This window comes from Lithobates pipiens, unplaced genomic scaffold (assembly GCF_037356315.1).
Source record: "Lithobates pipiens isolate NorthernLeopardFrog02 unplaced genomic scaffold, aLitPip1_a1.2 Scaffold_18, whole genome shotgun sequence".
NCBI lineage: Eukaryota > Metazoa > Chordata > Amphibia > Anura > Ranidae > Lithobates > Lithobates pipiens.
In genome coordinates this window covers 621,257,636-621,283,215 of record NW_027507758.1, presented here as the reverse complement: position 1 = coordinate 621,283,215, position 25,580 = coordinate 621,257,636, and the positions used below count along the sequence as shown (strand labels likewise).

Here is a 25,580-nt window from a genome sequence, read left to right as displayed (position 1 = left end):
CTGAGACTCAGCAGTAGGGATGAGCCGAACACCCACGGTTCGGTTCGCACCAGAACTTTCAAACGGACCCCAAATTCATACGAACGTTAGAACCCCATTGAAGTCTATGGGACTCGAACATTCAAAATTAAAAGTGCTAATTTTAATGGCTAATATGCAAGATACTGTCCTAAAAAGGGTTTGGGGACCTGGCTCCTGCCCCAGGGGACATGGGTCAATGCCTAAAATGTTTTTAAAAATGGCCATTTTGGCGGGAGCACTGATTTTAATGACGATTAAAGTGGAAAAAAAGTGAAATATTCCTTTAAATATGGTGCCTGGGGGGTGTCTGTAGTATGCCTGTGAAGTGCCACGTGTTTCCCGTGTTTAGAACAGTCCCTGCACAAAATGACATTAAACGGAAATAACATAATTTAAAACTGCTTGCGGTTTTAATGTTATATCTGGTTCCTGCAATATGGTTGAAAATCATTGAGAAAAATGGCATGGGTAGCCCTCCCTGCCCATTACCAGCCCCTTTGGGTCTTGTACGGATATTAAGGGGAACCCCATACCCATATTTAAAAAAAGGAAATACGTGTGGCCCCCAGGCCCTATATACTCAGAACAGCAGTATACAGGCGGTGCAAACAAGACAGGGACTGTGTAGGTTTTGTTATGTTAAGTAGAATTTGTAATTTTCAACTGGTACATTTTTAAAGTGTAGCTCCAGTCAAAAAATCTATTTTTAAGCTTTTTGGAAAACATAGGGAAGGGTTATCACCCCTGTATAATTTGTTTTGCCGTCCGTCTATTTTCATCTCACTTGCTGTTGTCTCCTTCCGTTTGCAAGTAGGAGATGTTTGTAAGTTGGATGTTTGAAAGTAGGGGCCTGCCCTATATGCTCTGCAGAAATGGCGGAAAAAGGTGTTGGTTTTGCCACAACATTGTAAGCCCTCAAAGTGACTCTTGGTGGGTGCTGGAGCGCCCTGCTGTGAACGATTATATCAAGAATTGTAATTACATGCCATTGTTGAACAGTGTTAGAAAAATTGACCTTTGGTGGTTGTGGTGCTGGTGCCACAACACTATAAGTCCTCACAGTTACTCTGGGTGGGCACAGGAACAGGCCCTCCTGTGAAATATTATATCAAGAATTGTAATTACATGCCCCTGTTAAACAGGGGCTGAAAAATTGGGCTGCTGGCGCCACAAAACTGCAACCTCTCCCATATACTCTAGTTGAAGTGCAGGAATGAGCCCTGCTGCAAAGCATTGCATCAAAAATTGTAATTAAACGCCCCTGTTAAACAGGGGCAGAAAAATTGGGCTGGTGGCATCACCCAGAACCAAAAATGTTCTTCCAACATATCAGCGGAGGAGGAAGAGGATAGACAATCAACATAACAGGACAGTCACTCAGCATCAGCATAGGCAGTCTTGAAGGGATGTGATATTTCAAAAACAATTATTCGGTTACATCAGCTTCAGGTGCTTGGTAGCTGTGGGTGATCCAAGACTGATTCATCTTGATGAAGGTCAGTCGATCAACTGAGTCGGTGGACAGGCGCACCCTGTGATCGGTAACAAAGCCACCAGCAGCACTGAAGGTGCGTTCCGAAAGAACGCTGGATGCAGGACAGGCCAGTAGCTCAATTGAATACTGTGCAAGCTCTGGCCAGTGATCCATCCTCAAGACCCAGTAAGCCAGAGGATTTTCAGTGGGAAAGGTGTCCAAGTCTGACCTTGCCCCTAGGTATTCCTGCACCATGTAAATCAGACACTGGCGATGGTTGCTGGAACCGATCATACCTTGGGGCTGCGGACTAAAAAATTGTCTGAAAGCATCAGTCAGACGGCCACCTTCTCCACCGCTCCTTCTGACGGATGCCTCAGCAACACGTTGTCCAGGACCAGGAGTTTGTAACCTCCCAGTCTCTGGGAACGCGTTGCACAGACCTTTCTGCAAGGCCTCCCGGAGATGTCTCATCCTCTACTCCCTCTGCGATGGCAAGATAAGGTCGGCAACCTTACCCTTGTACCATGGATCAAGGAGAGTGGCCAGCCAGTAATGGTTCCTCTCCTTGATCCAAAGAAATCCGAGGATCCTTCCGCAGGCTTTGCAGAGGTGGACAAGAGGTACAGTGTCACTGATGCATGCACTGTCACTGCTCACCATCCTTGTGGCCTCCTCAAACGGTGACAGGACAGTGCATGCATCCCTGATCATGCCCCACTGGCATGGTGAGAAAAAACCGAGCTCCCCTGACCCTGTCCTGGTGCCGTAGTCGCACAGGTACTCATTGATGGCCCTCTGCTGCATGTGCAGCCGCTGCAGCATGGCCAACGTTGAGTTCCACCTGGTGGGTATGTCACATATAAGTCGGTTCTTGGGCAGGTTCAACTCCTTTTGGAGCTCAGCCAGTCGAGCACAGGCATTAAATGATCAGCAGAAATGCACACAGACTTTCCTGGCCTGCTTCGGGACATCCTGTAAGCCCGGGTACCTACCCAAGAACCGTTGCACCACCAGGTTAAGGACGTGAGCCACACAGGGCACATGGGTCAGTTGTCCCTGTCGGAGGGCGGAGAGGAGGTTGGTGCCATTGTCGCAAACCACCATTCCTGGCTTAAGCTGGCGTGGCGTCAACCACCTCTCGGCCTGCCCCTGCAGAGCTGACAAAACATCCGCCCCAGTGTGGCTCCTGTCCCCCAAACAAACCAGCGCAAGCACGGCATGGCATAGTTTTGCCTGCGTACTTGCGTAGCCCCTTGAACGCCTACGGACTACCGCTGGTTCTGAGGACAGAGCACTGGAAGAGGCCAAGGAGGAAGAAGAAGAGGAGGGGGTGGAGGAGAGAGGTGTGTCACAACCAATAGTAGCATTTTGGAGGCGTGGTGGCGGAACAACCTCCAACACTACTGCACCTTGTCCTGCATCCTTCCCAGCTGCCAGAAGAGTGACCCAATGGACCGTGAAAGACAGGTAACGTCCCTGTCCATGCCTGCTGGACCATGAGTCAGCGGTAATATGCACCTTACCGCTGACCGCCCTGTCCAACGAGGCAAGGACATTGCCTTCCACGTGCCGGTAGAGAGCCGGAATCGCCTTCCATGAGAAAAAGTGGCGTTTGGGGACCTGCCACTGAGGAACCACACATTGTACAAACTCACGGAAGGGGGCAGAGTCTACCAACTGAAAAGGCAGCAGTTGAAGTGCTAGCAATTTAGCCAAGCTAGCATTCAACCGCTGGGCATGTGGATGGCTGGGAGTGAACTTCTTTCGCCGGTCCAGCAGCTGGGGCAGGGACATTTGCCTGCTATAATCGGACGTGGGTGTACTGCTAGCAGAGTGCCCAGAAGCACTTGGCTGTGACACACCTAATTCTACACCTTCATTCCTCTCAGAGCAGGTTTCAGAGAGGACTGAAGGTCTAGTGGGGTTGGAGATGCCAGCTGATGAGGAGCAAGGAGAGGTCCGCTTTGTTCTTTGGTGTGGGTCTTTGAGGTACGCTTGCCAACGAGCTGCATGGCAGGTCAACATATGTCTGGTCAAGCATGTGGTGTCCAAGCGGCTGATGTTTTAGCCACGCGAGATACGCTTGAGACATATGTTGCAAATAGCAGCGGTGCGATCTGATGCACTCGTCTCAAAAAAGGCCCACACCAAAGAACTTTTAGAATAACATGCAGAGGCAGCACCCTGCACAGGCGGAGCACTGCGGTGTGATTCAGTCGGTGTGCTGCCCCTAAGCTGGCCAGCGGAGGGCATCCTGCCTCGTTGGACATGTGCCTCCTCCCTCCTACCAGGTACCCACGTGGAGTCAGTGCCCTCATCATCCCCTCCCTCTTCATCGCTGGAGCAAACCTGGCAGTATGCTGCAGCTTGTGGAACATGACTGCCAGATTGCTGTCCTTCTTGAGCATCCCCTCTCTCTGCATTCACGCTACTGCCTTCCTCTAGCTGAGTATCATCATCAGAGCCTACAAAACACTGGGCATCCTCCTGGAGTATGTACCCAACACTGTGCTCAAAGAGTTCAGGAGACTCCTCAGGAGGACGTGGTGGGTCTAGGGAAGGAGTCACTGATGATGATATTGAGAGGAGGGAAGACGATGCGTTGGCAGCTGCTTTGCTAGTACCCTGAGCCTGGGTGAGAGGATGTGGAGGATGAAGAGGGCTTGGTCATCCACTCTACCAAGTCGTTGGCATGTTGCGGCTCAACATGTCCAGCTGCCGAAAAGAAGGACAAGCTTGTACCATGGCCACGTGCTGATGATGACGATGCACCTCGTCCACGACCAGCACTGTTGTCTCTAGACACAGAGCCTGCTTGCCCTCTTTTATCGACTCGCGCCTGTCTGCCTCTCCTTGCTGGCCTTCCAGACATGGTAATGGCCTGAAGGGAGATGGGAAAACCAGCAATTGGGTAGTGTATATTGTGCTGGAGGCACACACAACATCCACTAACTCCTGCAGATGGCTCAATTAGAGAAGAGCTATGTAGGTGGATATAACGGTTTATACTGTGGTCAGGGCACACAGACAGCACACACAATCTCCTACAACTGACTGCAAGCTCTATTTAAAAAGAGCAAGATAGCTAGCTATATAGGTGGATATAGCGGTGTATACTGCGGTCAGGGCACGCAGACAGCACGCACAATCTCCTACAACTGACTGCAAGCTCTATTTAAAAAGAGCAAGATAGCTAGCTATATAGGTGGATATATCGGTGTATACTGCGGTCAGGGCACGCAGACAGCACGCACAATCTCCTACAACTGACTGCAAACTCTATTAAAAAAGAGAAATATAGCTAGCTATATAGGTGGATATAGCGGTGTATACTGCGGTCAGAGCACGCAGACAACAACCACTACAAAAGAGCAAGAACACAAAATCGGCCGATAACGAATGGTGTATACTGTGTTGAAGGTACACAGAACACCCACTAACTCCTACAGACGCCAACACACTACACAAGGCCGCCGCGCTGGCGGCCTTATATAGTGTGGGGCGTGTACTACACAGCCTGAGCTATGATTGGCCACAGGCATCCTGCCTGTGGCCAATCATGGCTCTCCTCGCTGCCGGCGCTGTGATTGGCCAAGCATGCGGGGTCACAGTGCATGCTTGGCCAATCATGAGCCAGCAATGCACTGCGATGGTGCAGTGCATTGTGGGCCGTGAGCGCCACACGAATTTGGTGCGAACGGCCCATAACGTTCGGAATTCGCCGAACGGGCGAACAGCCGATGTTCGAGTCGAACGTATGTTCGACTCGAACACGAAGCTCATCCCTACTCAGCAGCTCCCGCTGCTGTCAAAGTCAGTTATCCAATCAGGAGAGAGAGGGGACAGGGCCAAACTGTCTAAATGGACACACGGAGCTGTTTCGGGTGACCCCATAGCAAACTGCTTGCTGTGGGGGACACGGCAGTTTGGCTTGATTGACAGCTGAGCAAATGTAATTTTCTTCTTTGGGTCGGCAGTGCAGCAGCATCTTGATTGACGATGGATCTACATCGGAGATGTTTTTATTTTTATTTATTTTTAAATAAAGGGATTGAAAAAACTGTCTCTGTACTATGTACCCCATACTCATTCACATGGGGGGGCAGGATCTAGGGGCCCCCTTCTTAACAAGGGCTTACAGATTCTGATAAGCCCTCTGCTTGCCCTAGTCCCCAACAACACATATCTATAACCCATGGTGTATGAATATGTTGCTTGTATCCCGTACTGTAAAATTAAGAAAGTTACTCCAAATTACCTAACCCCCCCCCCCCCCCCCGCTTCAATGTTTGAGGCTCCATGTACAGTACCTTAAAAAAAGAATTCAGGCCCCTTGAAGTTTTCCACACTTTGCCATGTTACAACCAAAAACGTCAATGTATTTTATTGGGATTTTATGTGATAGACCAACACAAAGTGGTACATAATTGTGAAGTCGAAGGAAAATTATAAATGGTTTTCAAAATGTTTTACAAATAAATATATAAAAAGTGTGGGGGGCATTTGTATTTGGCCCCTATGAATCAATACTTTGTCGAACCGCCTTTCGCTGCGATTACAGCTGCAAGTCTTTTTGGGGATGTGGCCGGGTTCACACTGGTATGACACGACAGGCGTTCTACTTCGGATCCGACTTCGCCCTGCGACTTGAAGTCCGACATGCGTCCGACTTCAATGAACAGGGATCTGACTTTGATCCCTGACAATACCAGGTACCGTGTCTAATATTAATCTTTAGAGGGGACTACACGCACAATGTAAAAAAAAAGCCATGGGTTCCCTTCCAAGAGCATACCAGGCCCTTATCCGAGCACAAAGCCCAGCAGGTCAGGAAAGGGGGTGGGGACGAGCGAGTGCCCCCCCTCCTGAACTGTACCAGGCCACATGCCCGTAACATGGGGGGGTGCGTGCTTTGGGGCAGGGGTGGCCCTGTGCCCCCCACCCCAAAGCACCTTGTCCCCATGTTGATGAGGACAAAGGCCTCTTCCCGACAACACTGGCTGTTGGTTGACGGGGTCTGCAGGCAGGGGGCTTATCAGAATCTGTAAGCCCTAAAATAAATGTCAAAACTAAAACACATTACACAGGTTTTTAAAGTAATTTATTAAGGAAGCTCCGTCATCTCTTCCAATCTCTTCTCCCCTGTCCGGCTCTTCTGCCGCCTCCACTGACATCTTCTGCCTCTGCTGTTCTTCTTCCCTCTCCGCCGAGGTCTTCTAACCCTCTCCGGTTCTTCTCCCTCTGGCCGCTGTCTTCTGCCTCTGCTGGGTCTTCTCCGCTGTGTTCTGACTCTTTTACCCGGTCTTCTCTGCTGTCTTCTCCCTCTGTTCTTCTTCCGATGTTGACTAGACGCTCTCTCCCGCTCTAATGCTGGGTGCGCCACTACTTATATTGGAATGGGGCGGGGTCACCCGGAGGTCCCACCCCTTATGACGTCACCACCCGGGGCATGATGTGGCGGTGACGTCATAAGGGGCGGGCCTCCGGTGATGCCGCCCCATGCCAATATAAGTAGTGGCACACCATGCACCCAGAATTAGAGCAGGAGAGAGTGTTGAGTCAACATCAGAAGAACGGAGGGAGGAGACAGCGGAGAAGACCCAGCAAAAGAGAGAGAAGACAGCGGAGAAGACCCAGCAAAAGAGCGAGAAGACAGCGGAGAAGACCCAGCAAAAGAGCGAGAAGACAGCGGAGAAGACCCAGCAAAAGAGCGAGAAGATAGCGGAGAAGACCCAGCAGAGGCAGAAAGCAGAGACCCCTTAATAGGGCTCGCCAAGCCCCTATGCAACAATCCTGCTAAGCACCTTAGTCTGCCAACCAACACCTGGTGACTCACGTGACCTGGGTAAGGAGAAATGAACTGCTAAAAGTGAATGGTTCAGAGCCTGCTCTGTGTCCCACAGCTGTCCCCTGGATGTTCCACACGTCAGACATTCTTTGTTTAACCACTTAAGGACCGGAAGGATTTGCCCCCTTAATGCCCAGGCCGTTTTTTTGTGATACTGCACTGTGTCGCGTTAACCGACAATTGCGCAGTCGTGCGAGGCTGTACCCAAACAAAATTTATGTTCTTCCCCCCCCCCCCCCCCCTACAAACAGAGCTTTCTTTTGGTGGTATTTGATCACCTCTGCGGTTTTTATTTTTTTGCGCCATTTGGATCAACTTGTTGATATAGATAAATTCGTTGATTATTGTACATATCTCATGTTTTATTTGCTGTTCTTTCTGATATTTCCTTTTATTATCGTTTTAGAGTTAAACTATTTTTGACCGTACTTATTCCTACTCTCTACCCCTGACGAAGATATTAAACTGGAAACGTGTCGGTTACCAGGGATTATCATCCACTGGAGAGTACTAGTGTTATTTTCATATGTACTGTCACAGCTTGTTTTATGTTGTCTGTTATGTTGGTCACATGCATACAGTATTAGATGCTAGACATCTTTTAATGTTTGATCATTTGTTGTGATCTTGTACCATTCTTTTTATGTAATAAAATTCTTTTTCTACACATATCAGTGTCTGTGGCCTTCAAAGTCCCAAACATAGGGGGTAAATAATTATGTTCTACACAATCTAGGGATGTGGCCACTACGTTGATTTTTGTAAAAACCTCCTTCTTTTCCTATTAACAAAAAAAGAGTGACAATTTTGAAAAATAATCAATATTTTTTATTTTTTGCTATGCGCACGTTTAGGAGATATTTCCACTACCTATAGGTAAGCCTTATTCTAGGCTTACCTATAGGTAGGAGTCCAAAAAGTGGGCTTACAACCACTTTAATGCGGCAATTTTCTTACGATTGTCAGCTCAATCAAGGGGTGTTAATATGGTATCAATACTGCAGTATGCCATTATTGCCACTAGATGGAGCCAATGACCATAGGAATTCACTGTATGATATACAGTAGTGAACTATATTAAATAAAATATGACCAATATACATCATGGCAGTGCAAATGCAGGTCACATTTGTTCAACGAATTATTTTAATAAATAGAGCTTTGTGTGTTTGTGAAAGCTTACATTACACAATGTACTCAGCCAATGAAAGGTGATGACTCCATTTTTTTTTGTTCTCCTGCCATCAATGGCCAACACGGTACAACACTTCATCCATGTCTTTGGTGATCTCTGATCTCGTTATGAACTGTTTCTTACATGATGAAGATCAGCCATGGAGTATATCTGAGGTGTATATCAGGGTGTGCTTCTTCCCCACATGAGAGCTGTGATGTCCAGCAACATTCATATAGAAGACATTTCCCGCACTCAAGGCACTAATACACCTCGAGGGTTGTGTGGGATCCCTGATGTACAGGAAGACAGGACTTCAGTGAGGAACAATTCCCTCACTCAGGACAGGAAAGTGGCTTCTCCCCCCGTGTGAGCTCTCTGGTGTCTGGAAAGATTGGACTTGTTTGAAAAACATTTCCCGCACTCAGGACAGGAATACGGCTTCTCGTCTGCGTGAGATCTCTGATGTGTGTAAAGACTGGACTTCTGTGAAAAACATTTCCCGCACTCAGGACAGGAATACAGCTTCTGCCCCATGTGAGATTCCTGATGTGTGGAAAGATTGGACTTCTGTGAAAAACATTTCCCGCACTCGGAACAGGAATATGGCTTCTCCCCCGTGTGAGATCTTTGATGTGTGTAAAGATGGTACGTCTGTGAAAAACACTTCCCACACTCAGGACAGGAATACGGCTTCTCTCCTGTGTGAGATCTCTGATGTCTGGAAAGACTGGACTTCTGTGAAAAACATTTCCCGCACTCAGGACAGGAATGCGGCTTCTCCCCCGTGTGAGATCTTTGATGTGTGTAAAGATGGCACTTCTGTGAAAAACATTTCCCGCACTCAGGACAGGAATACGGCTTCTCCCCCGTGTGAGATCTCTGATGTGTGTGAAGTTCGCACTTCTGTGTAAAACATTTCCCACACTCAGGACAGGAATATGGCTTATACCCCGTGTGAGATCTTTGATGTGTGTAAAGATGGAACTTCCGTGAAAAACATTTCCCACACTCAGGACAGGAATACGGTTTCTCCCCTGTGTGAGATCTCTGATGTTTGTCAAGTTCGGACTTTTGTGAAAAACATTTCCCACACTCATCACAGAAACATGACTTCTGCCCTGTGTGAGTCTTTCCATGTCCCTCAGGATAAGAGGAATACGATGGTCCATCTACACTGTGTGGTGCCGGATGGACATTTGAGGTAGTCGGGTTTTCTCCTGGACTATACTGTGTGATGTCCTCATCTTCTACTTTACAGTCTGGAGACAAAGTGAGACAATCCTCTGAGGTTTTCCTCATCTCCCGTCCATCTACTAAAATAGAAATACAAAGATTATTACTAGACATGAGCTGATTGGTTCCCCTAAACCAGGACTCCGCCCACATCAGGCAGCTTTGTCTCTGAGGATCTTACAATTCCCCCCTCAAGGTAACTAGTAAATGGGTCCTCTGATCTCCTACCAGATCATTTCTTTATTCATGGACCTTAGTCAGAGAGTGAGGAAACAACGAGAACTGTCTTTTATAGGAGTGACAGTGATGAGGGGATTATAGGACGAGTGTCCCCTCCCCCTCTATCACTCATTGCCATCTTCCCAACACAAGAAGTCCTGCACTTCCTTATTTAGTCCATGATTTAGTCATGAATAACAGTGGAGCTGAGCCTATGGTTGCCACCTCATCCCTTTAAACCCAAACACATATTAATTACACAGGTTCTGTGGCTGGTAAGGTGGTAATTAAACTCAATTAGTGCCTTACCTGCATTTAATTAGCCTCAGAACCTGTGTAATTCAAAGGTGTTTGGGTTTAAAGGGATGAGGTGGCAACTCTAGCTGAGCCCCACCAGAGGTCAGAGAGTGAGGATGGGGGGGAGAACAACCAAGATGAAGACTGGACTGATCCTGAAGTCCACTATCTTTAAGCTATCGATTCTTCCCTCATTATCACTTTTGAGGATTGTTAGGATCTGGATGGCCTCCGCCTTGCTCAGTTATGGTTTGATCATGCCTCAGCCTAATAGTGGGTCTCTTCCAATCCAATCTTGCTTTTTTTTTTCTGGATTCACTGTGAACTCTGCCTTTCGGAGCGCAAGTGGACATTTTGTAAAATGACCTTCCCAGTCATGACTAAAATATGACAATGTTGTCAAGGTAAGTTCCTGAAAACTCATTATGGGGTTTAATGACTTGGTCCACGTTTCTCTGAAAAGTGGCTGGGGCCCCATGCAACCCAAATGGCATTCTGACGTACTGCCATTAGCCATTGTACACACGGTCGGACATTCCGACAACAAAATTCGTTGGATTTTGTCTGATGGATTTTGTCGGAAACTGGTGTTGCATACACACGGTCGGACAAAGTTGTCGGAAAATCCGATCGTACGTAACGTGATGACGTTATTTCGTTATGACGGGACTACGTTCAGGCTAGTAGCCAATAGCTTTGGTCTAGGAATTTGATCTGAGCATGCGTGGCACTTTGTCCGATTGTAATTCTCTACACATGATCGGACAAAGTCTGATCAGATTAACACGATAGGTCTTGTAGGGTTTTCTCTTTGTGGGCTGGTAGACCTTTCCCACCTTTTCAACTTTCTCAAGGAGTCCCCTGCCATTTTGTGAGAAATGTACTCTCCCCTGTAGGCACTAAAACAAGTACCCAATCCCCAAGGTTAAACTCTCTAACCTTGACACCCAACCAGTGGCGTACCTAGGGTATGGCAGCCATGGCAAGTGCCATGGGCGCCATGGTGGGGGCGGCAAAAAAGCACAAAAAAATGTAGTCCATCTAGTCTATCTGACCGACCCCCATGGTCCTCTCACTGCCGCCTCCCGCAATTCCCGGCGCCGCGACTGGCTTGCTGGAGCGCGGCGCCGGCACGGTACAATTGTAACAGGCGCCCGGGTGTCCCCCATAACGGCCGGTCACTTGGTTCTGGCCAGAGTGACCACCCGGGTCGCCTACGTTCCCCTAGAGTGACTGCCAGAGGCGGAGCCTAATGCTCCGCCTACCCTCCTCTGCGTATCGGCTTTAGCTTCGCTGGAGGTCTCCCAGGTCTGTGTGACGTGCTGACGCCGGTGCTGTGACCTGGAGGGAAGGAAAACATGGCTGATGTTACCGCATTTATAGGGGCTGATGTTACCGTATTCATGGGGGCTGATGTTACCGCATTCATGGGGGCTGATGTTACCGCATTCATGGGGGCTGATGTTACCGCATTCATGGGGGCTGATGTTACCGCATTCACGGGGGCTGATGTTACCGCATTCACGGGGGCTGATGTTACCGCATTCACGGGGGCTGATGTTACCGCATTCACGGGGGCTGATGTTACCGCATTCACGGGGGCTGATGTTACCGCATTCAAGGGGGCTGATGTTACCGCATTCAAGGGGGCTGATGTTACCGCATTCACGGGGGCTGATGTTACCGCATTCATGGGGGCTGATGTTACCGCATTCACGGGGGCTGATGTTACCGCATTCATGGGGGCTGATGTCACCGCATTCACGGGGACTGATGGATGTCACCGCATTCACGGGGACTGATGTCACCGCATTCACAGGGGCTGATGTCACCGCATTCATGGGGGCTGATGTTACCACATTTATGGGGTAACATGAATTGTAATTTTGTTAACTGTTTTTTTTTTTGGTAAGGTTATCTGATAGATGGGTTTCAAATGTTTTGACAGGGGCGCAGTTTTAGTTCTTGCCATGGGCGCCATTTTCACTAGATACGCCTCTGCACCCAACTCTCAACTCTGGGCCTTCTACGCAGCCTGCAAATGTTCTTTAACTATGGGCATAACTTTGGTCATTCGATCCTGCATTTGTGCAATTTGTTCCACTACATTCTGAGCCTCTTGTTCACACGTCCCTTTCGCTACGTTCAGCAATCCATGGGGGTGGGCTCACATAAATCAACTCAAAGTGTGAGGACCCCATGGAGGCCTGGGGTACCTCCCATATTGCAAACAATAAGGGAGGCAGCAAACAGTCCCAGTCACAACAAACCTCTTTTACCACCTTTTTAAACCACTTACCTCCCGCCATATAGCAAAATGACGATGGCAAAATGATTTCAATATCCTGACTGGACGTCATATGACGTCGCCAGGATATCAAGCCGCCCGGGGGCGCTCATCGCAGCGATCTCTGACAGAGACTCTTTACCACGTGATCAGCTGTGTCCAATCATGGCTGATCACAAAGTAAACAGGAAGAGCTGGTGATCAGCTTTTCCTTGCTTGCATCTGTCAGACGTGAGAAGAGGAGAGCCGATCGGCTGCTCCTCTGACACAGGGGTCTGTGCTGATAATCAGTGCAGCCCCCCCCCCAGGGTGCCCACACTGGACCACCAGAGATGCCACTAGGACCACCAGGGATGTCACCACCAGGTATGCCACTTTAGACCATCAGGGATGCCAATCAGTGCCCACAGTGGATGCCAATCAGTGCCCACAATGGGCATCACTGATTGGCAGGCATTATTGTTTGGCACTGACTGGCATCCATCCATACCATCAGTGCTGCCTATGTGAACCCATCAGTGCTGCATATCAGTGCCGCATATTAGTGCCCCATCAGTGCCACCTCATTGGTGCCAATTCATCGGTGCCCATCAGTGCCGTCTCATAAGTGCCCGTCAGTGAAGGAGAAAACGTACTTATTTACAAAATTTTGTAACAGAAACAAAAAAAATTTTTTTTTTACATTTTCAGTCTTTTTTTTAAATTTGTTTAGCAGAAAATAAAAATCCCAGAGGTGAGCAAATACCACCAAAAGAAAGCTCTATTTGTGGGAACAAAATGATAAAAAATTTGTTTGGGCACAGTGTTGTATGACCGCACAATTGTCATTCAAAATGTGACAGCGCTGAAAGCTCAAAATTGGTCTGGGCACTGGTCTAGGACTCCCTTATGCGAAAAAGACTTATCCCCATTGTGGGGTCACCAGTACGGTATTTGTATATTGAAATCATATCCCCTCTCAAGCGTCTCTTCTCCAGAGAGAATAAGTTCAGTGCTCACAACTTTTCCTCATAACTAATATCCTCCAGACCATTTATTAGCTTTGTTGCCCTTCTTTGTACTCGCTCCATTTCCACTACATCCTTCCTGAGGGCTGGTGCCCAGAACTGGACAGCATACTCCAGGTGCGGCCAGACCAGAGTCTTGTAGAGCGGGAGAATTATAATTTTATCTCTGGAGTTGATCCCCTTTTTTAAATGCATGCTAATATTCTGTTTGCTTTGTTAGCAGCAGCTTGGCATTGCATGCCATTGCTGAGCCTTTCATCTACTAGGACCCCCAGCTCCTTTTCCATCCTAGGTTCCCCCAGAGGTTCTCCCCCCAGTGTATAGATTGCATTCATATTTTTGCCACCCAAATGCATTATTTTACATTTTTCTATATTAACCCTCATTTGCCATATAGTTGCCCACCCTATTCATTTGTTCAGATCTTTTTGCAAGGTTTCCACATCCCACGGAGAAGTTATTGCCCTGCTTCGCTTAGTATCGTCCGCAAATACAGAGATTGAACTGTTTACTCCATCCTCCAGGTCATTTATGAACAAATTAAACAGGATTGATCCCAGCACAGAACCCTGGTGGACCCCACTACCCACTCCTGACCATTCAGAGTACTCCCCATTTACCCTCCACCCTCTGAACTTGCCCTTGTAGCCAGTTTTCAATCCATGTACTCACCCTATGGTCCATGCCAATGGACCTTATTTCGTACAGTAAACATTTATGGGGAACTGTGCCAAATTCTTTTGCAAAATCCAGATACACCACATCTAGGGGCCTTCCTTTATCTAGCTGGCAACTCGCCTGCTCATAGAAGGTTAATAGATTGGTTTGGCAAGAATGATTCTTCATGAATCCATGCTGATTACTGCTAATGATACCGTTCTCATTAATAAAATCTTGTATATAGTCACTTATCATCCCCTCCAAGAGCTTGCATACTATTGATGTTAGGCTAACTGGTCTGTAATTCACAGAGATGTATTTTGAGCCCTTTTTAAATATTGGTGCTACATTGGCTTTTCTACAATCAGCTGGTACCATTCCAGTCAGTAGACTCTCAGTAAAAATTAGGAACAATGGTCTGGCAATTACTTGACTGAGTTCCCCAAGTACCCTCGGATGCAAGCCACCTGGTCCCGGTGATTTATTAATATTAAGTTTCCCAAGTCTCATTTTAATTCTGTCTTCTGTTAACCATGGGAGGTTCTTCCTTTGATGTGTCATGAGGATAAACATTGCAGTTTTGGTTACTGAAGCCCCCCCGATTCCCTTGTGAAGACTGAGGAGAATAAATTCAATACCTTCGCCATCTCCCCATCCTTTGTAACCAGATGTCCTTCCTCATTATTTATGGGGCCAGTATGGACTTTCCTCCATTTTTTTACTGTTTACATACTTAAATAATTTCTTGGGATTTTTTTTGCTCTCCTCTGCTATGTGTCTTTCATGTTCTATCTTAGCCATCCTTACTGTACCCTTACATTTCTTGTTGCATTCTTTATAAAGTCTGAATGCTGATGATGATCCCTCAACCTTGTATTTTTTGAAAGACTTCTTCTTTGCTTTTATATGCATTTTTACATTGGAGTTAAGCCACCCAGGACTTTTGTTCTCTCTTTTAAATGTATTAATATATAAGTGCCCTGTATTGAAGTGGTAAAGCATACCCTTTAAGGCTTTGTTAAATCGCTCTACTAACCCATCAGTTTGTGGATGATATACTGCAGTCTGCAAGTGTTTAAAGGAGCTCGCTTGACTGTACTTCTCCTATGGATCACAGGAGTGCAATCTGCTTTGCACTCCTGCTACCCGATTTCAGCAGAGAGCGGGCTGAAGTTCGCTCTCTGCTGATGTCACAGGAATCAGTCCAAGCACAGCGTCATCCCAACAATGGAAGTCTGGTTCTGCCAGGTGTCTGAAAGGACACCCATCTCAGGCTTTCAGGGAGCCGCTGAGAGCCTGAGACGGCCGCTTCCTGGCCCTCCACGGCTCAGCGCTCCAATGAGCGAAGAGCAGAGAGATATGACTGACAGTCAGCAGCTCTCTGCTCAGGGAGCTCTGAAAACCGAGTGATTGTCAGTGTTTGATCGCTCAGTTCTCAGTGTAGTGGGGCTGGGGGACAGATGCAGCATCAGACCGATGCTACATCCACCTATGTAAGTATAAATGGGGGAAAAAAAAACTTTACTTCTCTTTTAATTTTAAACAGTTTACAAAGCTCTTTCAACACCTTTAACATAAACGAGGTACCATGATCTGTCAAGATTTCAGATGGGAGACCTGTTATCAAGAGCATGTGAAACAACTCCATTGCTATGACCTTGGATGAGCAATTTCTTAAAGGGCCCAAGGGCTGACTTGAGTAGGGGGCCCCCCTAGGTCGATGGCTATCCGATCAAAGGGCACCTTGATAATCAGAAGCGTACAAGCGGACTGCAAAAATGCGGCATTGGAGGTAGTTCTTTGACAGGTTGGGCAGGACTCATAGTCGTCCTTAATTTCCCAAAATACACAAGGCTAATAAAACTGCTGCAAAACCCGTTTTTTGAGTTTTAGCCCCCCCCCGAGATGACCCCCAAGTACATGAGCATGATCCCAACATGACACTTTGGGCCTGAAAGGTCAGGGTATCACCTTGTTTTCTTTGGTTACTCTATACAGCAAATAATAATAAACAGCAAAATGGGGTAGTCGCATATATACACCCCAGGTTGCTGTGGCTCAACATTTAGCACTGTGACCAGTTCTCTGTTGGGGATCAAAGAGGGGTACACTGGCCCAGCTCTCTTGTAGAAAGGTCCTCACAGAAGCTTTCTGCAAAGCCGTTTCATTTAACAGCAGCGGCCATCTTATTGAGAGACCGGGGATCCGACTGAGCCACCCATCGGTTGAGCTCCCTAGGAATAATATGTAGAAAACGGTCAAGGGCAACCCGCTCTACAATCTGGGTAGGTGTCTTTTCCTCAGGTTTAAGACAATCCCAGAACAGGTGCTTTAGATGATACAGCTGTGCACGGGCAGGTTAAGTCCCAGGCATGGCTAGAATTTCTGCCTTTAGCAGTGTATAGTCTCATGATGACTCTGGGGCCAAGTCACAGTACTCCTTTTCGAAATCTGCAGCCAGGAAAGGGAACAGCACATTCGCCCAGTCTTTCTCAGGCAGTCCTTCACTTGTTGCAACCCACTTAAAAGGCTCCAAATAAGCTTCAATGTTATCTATGGCTGTCATTTTTGGTAGAACCCGCTGCACAGCCCTCTGCAGTTCACCCTTGACAATGGAGCCACCTTTCACCATTTCAGCCTGCTGGATCATTACCTTCTGTAAATCTGCTATGTGTTCAACCAGTAAGTGGTTGTCTTTTGTTGAGCAACAACTGGCTGTGCCAAAACCTGTCCATGGCAGGTGTGTGCCTGTGCATTAGCTACTGCTAATCAGTTCATCCATTGTTTTTTCAGATTTTTTTTTTAGCCTGTGTGGCTTTAACCCAGGGCATGGGTCTGGCCTAACCCACTCAAACTGCCCGCATCCTCCACCAATTGTCAAGATCAGGTTCTTGTGGAGTTTAAGTTTACTGAACTGTCTGCCTTTATTCGTCAGCAAACAGAACACAACAGGCTATGCAATCAGGGGGAGCATTACTATTTGAAGCATTATATACTCCTGCTTTCCAGTTCCATGTAAGTAACCCGATCATGACCTTTCCATTCCCCTTCCCTTAATGCTGGGGTTCTGGGGTTCTTATCAGAACTTACCAGTATCTGTTTATCTACATCTCTTACAGACCAACGGATGCATCTGTTCCTGATGAAGTGTATTTACACTAAAAGCGTTGACAGAATGCAAACTGTTTTAGTCGATCATCATTGCATGTAATCACTACCACGTATGTCTTATCCTTTCTATTCGCCACCTGCCTCATACAATTCCCAACTCGCCTTTAAATGATTTATATTATATATATATATATATATATATATATATATATATATATATATAAATTATGATATAGCGCTCTTAATAAAATAAAAATAAAAACAAAAAATATGTTTTAAGAGTTCGATTTAATAATTCACGATTTCCAATGGGATATCCTCAAACAAAGTGATCAGACTCAAACGTAGAGAAGTGAAGGCATATATTCCATTTCATATGTAAAAGTAGGAGGAACCGTCACCAACACCCAAAATCACTGACTCTTACCATCAGTCTGTAAATATAAAAGCATATAATGGATCAAAGGAGATCTTCTATGCCGGCTTCCCTTCATCTACAAGAATGTAATCCTCCCAGAGAGAAATCATCCAAGAACTCTTATTCCTGTTTAGTTAACGCTTCACTTCCCAGGTATTCCTCTGGTTGTCAAGTTTCAGACAAATAATTCTGCATGTCTTGCTTGTCAGAGGTCCTTTCATTAGACCAGCAGCAGAAGACCAGCCTCCCTTTGCTCCTAACTTACTTCTCTTCACAGACCAACTGTGTGAATGTACCAGGCAGAGAGAGTCTGTATTATTGATATCCAGTAATCCATGGTAGAATAAATGTTTACTGAACTGAGACAAGTTGCAAAGGTCCCACGCCGCTGTCTCCCATCTCCTGAGACTGCAGTCAGTGACTTGGGTCTGAGACTATACAGACATATCCCTCCACCCAGCACAGCCAGCAGACAATAGAGCATGTAATCCTGGTAGAATTGTTTTGTCAGAGATCTTACTAGAGCCATGGGGCAAAGGACCCAGAGCACATGCCCCAGGTGCCTAGCTGAGCAACTCCTATGGTGAAAACCAGGATTTTGCTGCCAGCTGAACCCCAGAATATTCATAAATCCAGTCTAGATACATAAATGCTGTCTGCAGCACAGAGAAGAAGGATTATATCTAAGATAAATAAAGAAATACAGGAACACAGCTCAGGAAAGTGACCAGGGTATTACAGGCTGATATCACACAGTCCTTGCCCTACTCTGGACCAATCAGTAGGTGAAATACCGGATACAACACCCGCATCCAAGAACAGAAGACATTGGGGATGTAGGGCTGGATATAGGACCCAAAAAAAGAAGATAAGATAATTGGACTAGGAGGTATTTTTAATTTAAGCCAGACAAAATTGACACACAAAGAAATAATAATAAATAATATTCTGAATTTAGGTTTGAAATGTGGTATGAAGAGGCCGATAAATACGTTTAATGTCTTTATCGATATCCATAAATATATCAGGAAACTGAATATAAAGAAATATTTTTTAGGATGCAATCCTCATATCACTGCCGATGTTGGGAATCCTGGGGAAGTAAGCAGTGGTTTAAAAAATAAATCCCTGTTTAACCCCCTGAATAATGCTAATAACCAAGTGGAGATTTTTAAAGGATTGACTTGGAACATTTGAAGCCTAAAAAAAGAGGCGAATCTGAGACATATACAAGACGGTATAGACATGCTTGAGAAACGCACAGACATTATTATAAGGCCTGCTGACAAAGGAGGAGGAGTGTTGGTACTCTCCAAAGATTTTTATCATGGGCAAATTATGGATACATTGTCCGATGATTCAACGTATACATTTTTGGATAAGGACCCCACCCAATCTTACAGAAACCAATTAAAAGTATTGGTGGATATGGGATTTCGTTCTGGGGTCTTATCTGTTAAGGAAAGGAGATACTTGTTACCCTCTAGTAGTCGAATTCCGATGCTATATACCTTACCTAAGGTCCACAAGGATCCAACGAACCCTCCAGCAAGACCATTTGTCAACAGTATAGATTCTGTCTCTTCGAGAGTGGGTCAATATTTAGGCCAATTCTTACAAAAAAGTGTGGTTAATAACCGCTCATATTTGAGAGACACAAAGAATTTTCTGAATTGCTTATTAAATGTGGACTTGCTAGGTAAACAACATGTCCTTTTGGTTTTTCAGCTGACGTAGCGTCCTTGTATTCCATAATACAACATGACGATGCCTTACTTGCATTAAATTGGGCTTTCATCAAAAAGGGATGATCTCCCTCACAATCAAAAGATTTTTCTCAGAAACGCCCTTGACTTTTGCCTAAGCCATAACTATTTTTGGTAAAACAATACATTTTATTCGCAACAAAAAGGAGTGGCAATGGGCACAAAATGTGCGCCCAGTATTGCGAATTTATTTATGGCAGAATGGGAGGACAAAGTTATTTTTAAAGGATGTAAACGTGTATCGGCGGAATAATAGATTAGAGACCAAAGTATATTTTTAAAAAAACTGACTGAAATAGCCATCTCCCTACCTCAAGTGGCCATCACCCCTTCTGGCTTAAAAATATTTCCCGAAAAGGACAAATCATGAGAGTGAGGAGGAATTTTTTTGAGGCTGATAATTACTTCTCACAGTCTAAAAAATTCTCACTGAAAGATTCGAAGCCAGGGGCTATAATCCACGGGTATTGGAAAGATTGGTCAAAGAGGTTGGAGCTATTTCCAGAGATGAATGCTTGCAGGAGAAAAACTCAGTGGTCCCCTCTACCTCGAAGAATAATAAAGAATGGGGTTTCATTTCTGGCTTCCATGCCCAATATAAAGACGTGGAGGAGATTTTTATCCACTTCCCGACTGGCGCACGCCAATGTAGGTCGGCAGAATGGCAGGCAAATTGGCGTACAGGTACGGCCATTTGTATTTGCCGTCCTGCCATCGTGTGCACGTCACCGGCGGTGCACGTGCGTGCCGGTCGGGACCCCGTGAGTCCGGTCGCGGGTCCCACGGACTCGATCACCGCGGGGATACCCACGATCGTCTCACAGGGAGGCTGAACAGGGAGATGCCGTTGTAAACAGCATCTCCCCGTTCTGCCTAACAACAAGTGACACTGATCTCTGCTCCATGTGATTGGAGCAGAGATAAGTGTTCACTGAAACACAGCCCAGCCCCCCACAGTTAGTAACCGGCCCCTAGGAACACTTAACCCCGTACACTGCCCCCCCTGGTTAACCCCTTCACTGCCAGTGTCATTTACACAGGAATCAGTGCATTTGTATAGCACTGATTGCTGTATAAATGACAATGGTCCCAAAAATGTCCGATGTGTCCGCCATAATGTCGCAGTCACAATAAAAAAATCACTGATCGCCGCCAATACTAGTAAAAAAATAATTTATAAAAATGCCATAAAACTATCCCCTATTTTGTAAACGCTATAAATTTTGCGCAAACCAATCAATAATCGCTTATTGTGATTTTTTTAACCAAAAGTATGTAGAATACGCATCGGCCTAAACTGAGGAAAAAAAATGTTTTTTTTAATATTTTTTGGGGGGATATTTATTATAGCAAAAAGTAAAAAATGATGTTTTTTTTTTCAAAACTGTCGCTCTATTTTTGTTTATAGTGCAAAAAATAAAAACCGCAGGAGTGATCAAATACCACCAAAAGAAAGCTCTATTTGTGGGGAAAAAAGACGTCAATTTTGTTTGGGAGCCACGTCAGTTAAAGCGACGCTGTGCCGAATCGCAAAAAGTGGTCCGTTCTAAAACCAGCAAAATGGTACGGTCTGAAAGTGGTTAAGCAACAAATGGCACATTCTTTTGATGGACAAAAAACTCAATAAGGCATTACCCTCAACACCACAATTCATATACAGGAAAGCCATGAGTTTTGGAGACAAAGTGGTAAAAAAAAGACATAGACCCCCCCCCCCCCCCCCAAAACGCCCCAGTCATTCTGGATTCAAAAAAAATTTTTTTTTTGCCTGTAGAAGATGAAAGCCATGGAGGGAGGTGGCCAGACCAGTAAGAGGTCTGGAGAGTTTTACATCCCCTGCGAACGATAGGAATTATAAGATTAAACAATTCATCACCTTCAATAACACTCATGTGGTGTATGCCTTAAAATGGCCATGTGGTCTTCTCTATATAGGACGCACTAAGAGGATGTTACGAGTAAGGATTGCTGAGCATGTTCACAATATCAAAATAGGGTTTAAGAACCACACTTTAAACTTGAACACAACCAAGATCCCACTGGTTTAGAGTTCTGGGGTGTCGAACGCCTTTAACCACATTGGAGGGGTTTGAACCTGGTTCCTGAGTTGTCGAAACAAGAGTCACAGCGGATACTTTCGGCAGATGTTCTCTCCCCTAAAGGCCTCAATATAGAACTCAACATTGTTTTACTAGTGATACATACTTCTGGTCCCATATTATATTAAAACATTATAAATAGCTTTTTGAAATCTTTTAATAGGATATTATAATTTTTAACATTAGAATATCATTCTCCGCCATGCTGACTGTTGTTGATTTCAAACGGATTAGAGTTAGATTTCTCTGGCTATATTAGGTGATCTCATCGAATTTTGTTTTACTAAATACATTTGGAAAATATATATATTTTTAATATACACATTCTCTATTTTCTTATACATATAGATTTTAAGCATACTCATTGTCTACGGTGGGACTATGCTTACTGAATTTATATTATATTATATATATATATATATATATATATATATATATATATAGATACACACACACACACACACGTCTTTTGACTTTCCTCCATAATAATCATTATATATACTTTGTTTGCCCTTAGTTGGTTCAAAGGTTTTTTTTATATACATTGGTCGCATTTTTACAGCATTTATATCTTTATGGACGACATTATCCATTTGGTATATATCTGGGAAATTGGTGTTTTTTTATTTGAGAATAGACTCAGTTAATTATTATATTATATTTAGTGATGGACGAACTTCCGGCGGGACGTTTGGCGAATGCGAACCGCGAACACGGCCAAAAGTTTGCGAACCGCAAAGTTTGCGGCGGACCCTATTGACTTTAATGGCAGGCGAACCTTAAAAACCTCCAGGTCATATTTTCAGCCAAAAAATACTTAGTAGCTGTGTAAACATAGTCCCACAACATGGACACTGACATAACAAAAGTATTAAGTGAATCTGGGATCGACAACGACAAGCACTCTCTTTTTATCTGTGAAATTTTGACAATTCAGGAGCGCATGAAGACCATGGAGGAGAGGCAAGGTCAGGCCAGGCTATGACGAGGGTGCAGGAGATGATCAGTGCCACAGTCAGGGCAGCGCAGTCCTGTGCCAGTGTCCCAACCTGTGCTTGAGCCCCTCCCTCTGCCCGGCCCTTACCCCCACCTATGCAGGGCTCCACTGCGGTGGTCCGGAGGTGCCAGTCCAGTGCTGATCCTCAGCCATGGTGCTGGCACTGCCTGCTGATTAACTTCTCCGCTGCTATCTCCCTCACTGACACCAGCACCGTGATAGAGAGCACTGAGACTACACCAGCACCGAAATAGAGAGCACGGACACCAGCACCGAGATAGAGAGTGAGCACTGGCACCAGCACCGTGATAAAGAGTGAGCACTGGCACCAGCACCGTGATAAAGAGTGAGCACTGACACCAGCACTGTGATAGAGAGCACTGACACCAGCACCGTGATAGAGAGCACTGACACCAGCACCGTGAGAGAGAGCACTGACACCAGCACCGTGATAGAGAGAGAGCACTGACACCAGCACCGTGATAGAGAGCACTGAGACCACACCAGCACCGTGATAGAGAGCACTGACACCAGCACTGTGATAGAGAGCACTGAGACCACACCAGCACTGAGATAGAGAGCACTGATACCAGCAACTCACTGCGGGACCCAAAAATATGACACCGCTCAATCTCTTCAAACAGGAGGGTACGGGCATATAGTACGGTATGCTTTTTTTGTACAAAGAAGTGAGTCAAAGGTAGAAAAAAGGTCCGTGTGCTCGATTAAATAGTTTATAGAGTTATGCATTTACATGGTCTACTGGTCACATGTGTTGAATTCCTCCGAGATCCATGCCTCATTCATTTTTATAAATGTGAGGTAGTCAACACTGTCGTGATCTAGGCGAGTGCGCTTATCGGTCACGATCCCCCCTGCTGCGCTGAACGTCCTTTCGGACAGGACACTGGACGAGGGGCAAGCCATTGCAAATTGGGCAAGCTCTGGCCAGAGGTCAAGCCTGCCCACCCAGTAGTCCAGGGGTTCAATCACTCCTCAGAGCGTCCACATCGGCCGTTAACCTGATGTAGTCGGACACCTGTCGGTCTAGGTGTTCCCTGATGCTGGATCCGGATGAGACCTGTCGATGGGTCGGCTGAAAGAATGACCTCATATCAGAAGTCACCAACACATCTTCAAACCGCCCTCTTCTTGCAGGCGCTGTTGGATTGGTACCCGCAACTCTTTCTCTGGGAGTGGGAATTCCTCCTCTGCCAGCGCACGCAAAAGCAGAATGCAGCATTTGTCGAAGCAAGGCCTGGAAGTGCTCCATTCTGACAGCCCTCTGTGATGGTGGTAACATTTCCGCCATTTGGTGTTTGTCCTGGGGGGTCTAAGTACGTTGCCACCCAGTACTGGTTCTTTACCTTTATGCTTTTTATACGGGGGTCCCTGTTAAAACACTGGAGCATGAAGGCCCCCATTTGCACTAAACTGGAAGCGGTGTGGTGGCCTGGCTCCTGCTCATCATCCAGGATAATGTCGTCCTCCTCGTTCTCCTCTCCCCATCCACGCTCAACAACAGGGATCCCAGAAAGGTTTAAAGAATGCTCTTCTTGCTCCTCCTCATCCGCTCCAGCACCATCCTCCTCTGACTCCTCTTCAGACTCCTGTTGTTGACCTGTCTCAGGTAGAGTAGCCCCCCCTGGGAATTCATCCAGCCTTGTGACTTCCTCATCTTCCCGCTCCTGCTCCTCCACAGCTTGATCAATGACACGACGCAATGCACGCTCCATAAAGAAGGCATAAGGTACGATGTCACTAATGACGCCATGACTGCGACTGACCAGTTTGGTGATCTCATCAAATGGCCACAGAAGTCTGCATGCAAAAAAACAAGCTCCCCAGAACATGTTCTGCTGCAGAGTTCGTACAGGTAGTCGTTAACTGCACGCTTCTGCTGGAGCAGCCTATCAATCATATAGAAGGTTGAGTTCCATCACGTCGGGCAATCGCAAATAAGACGTCTGACCGGCAGATTGTGTCACCGCTGAATGTCAGCAAGGCGAGCCATGGCCGTGTAAGATCTTCTGAAATGGGCCGAGATTTTCCTTGCCTGCCGCAAGATGTTCTGGACCCCAGGGTATTTGACAACGAATCGCTGCACGACCAAGTTTAAGACGTGTGCCATGCATGGCACATGTGTAATTTTGCCCCATTTCAATGCGCTAAGCAGATTGGCACTGTTGTCACACACCACTTTACCAACTGTCAAATTGAGCGGTGTTAGCCACTGATCTGCCTATGAACGCAAAGCTGAAAGAAGTGCAGGGCCAGTGTGACTCTTGGCTTCCAGGCACAACAGACGCAGCACAGGATGGCAACGTCTCACCTGGCATGTCGAATAGGTTCTGGGGAGCTTGGGCGGCGCAGCGGAAGAGACGCTAGCAGCAGAAAAGGAGGAGTCAGCCGAGGAGGAGAGGGAGGAGGATGGAGTAGGAGGAGGAGGAGAAGAAGAGGTAGGCCTGCATGCAATCCGTGGCGGTAAAACCAAATCTACACGGGTGCCACAGGTTACATGCTTGATGGCCGTCAGAAGGTTCACCCAGTGGGCAGTAAAAGTGATATACCTTTCCTGCCCGCGTTTGCTAGACCACGTGTCTGTGGTCAGGTGTATCTTGGCACCGACACTGTGTGCCAGAGATGCATTCACTTGCCGCTGAACATGGCCATATAGCTCTGGGATACCCTTCTGTGAGAAATACTTCCTTCCTGGGACCTTCCATTGTGGTGTTCCAATGGCCACAAATTTTTGAAAGGTCTCAGAGTCCACCAGTTTATATGGCAGTAGTTGGCAGGCTATCAGTTCTGACAAGCCAGCCGTCAACCGTTGGGCAAGAGGGTTATGCGGCGTCATAATTTTTTTTACGCTCGAACATTAGGCCCACGGAAGCCTGCCTTTTTCCAGAAAAACGTGAGGATGGCATGATGGAAGGTGGAGTGGAGGACAATTCTGAAGAGAG

The 25,580-nt window shown here is 46.3% G+C and overlaps 1 protein-coding gene across 4 annotated transcripts in view; it reads right to left on the bottom strand.

Moving 5' to 3' along the window:
* Positions 1-25,580, bottom strand: part of LOC143989470 (uncharacterized) — a 313,492-nt gene that overhangs the window by 239,566 nt on the left and 48,346 nt on the right. For 2 of the 4 annotated variants that reach the window (XM_077489605.1, XM_077489607.1), the window contains exon 5: positions 8,552-9,836. The exons of the other annotated variants lie outside the window; for them this stretch is intronic. In XM_077489605.1, the coding sequence (XP_077345731.1) occupies positions 8,860-9,836 (977 nt within the window). In that variant the 3' untranslated portion in view covers positions 8,552-8,859. Of the gene's footprint in view, positions 1-8,551; positions 9,837-25,580 lie in introns of those variants that run through there. 4 annotated transcript variants of the gene reach the window in all.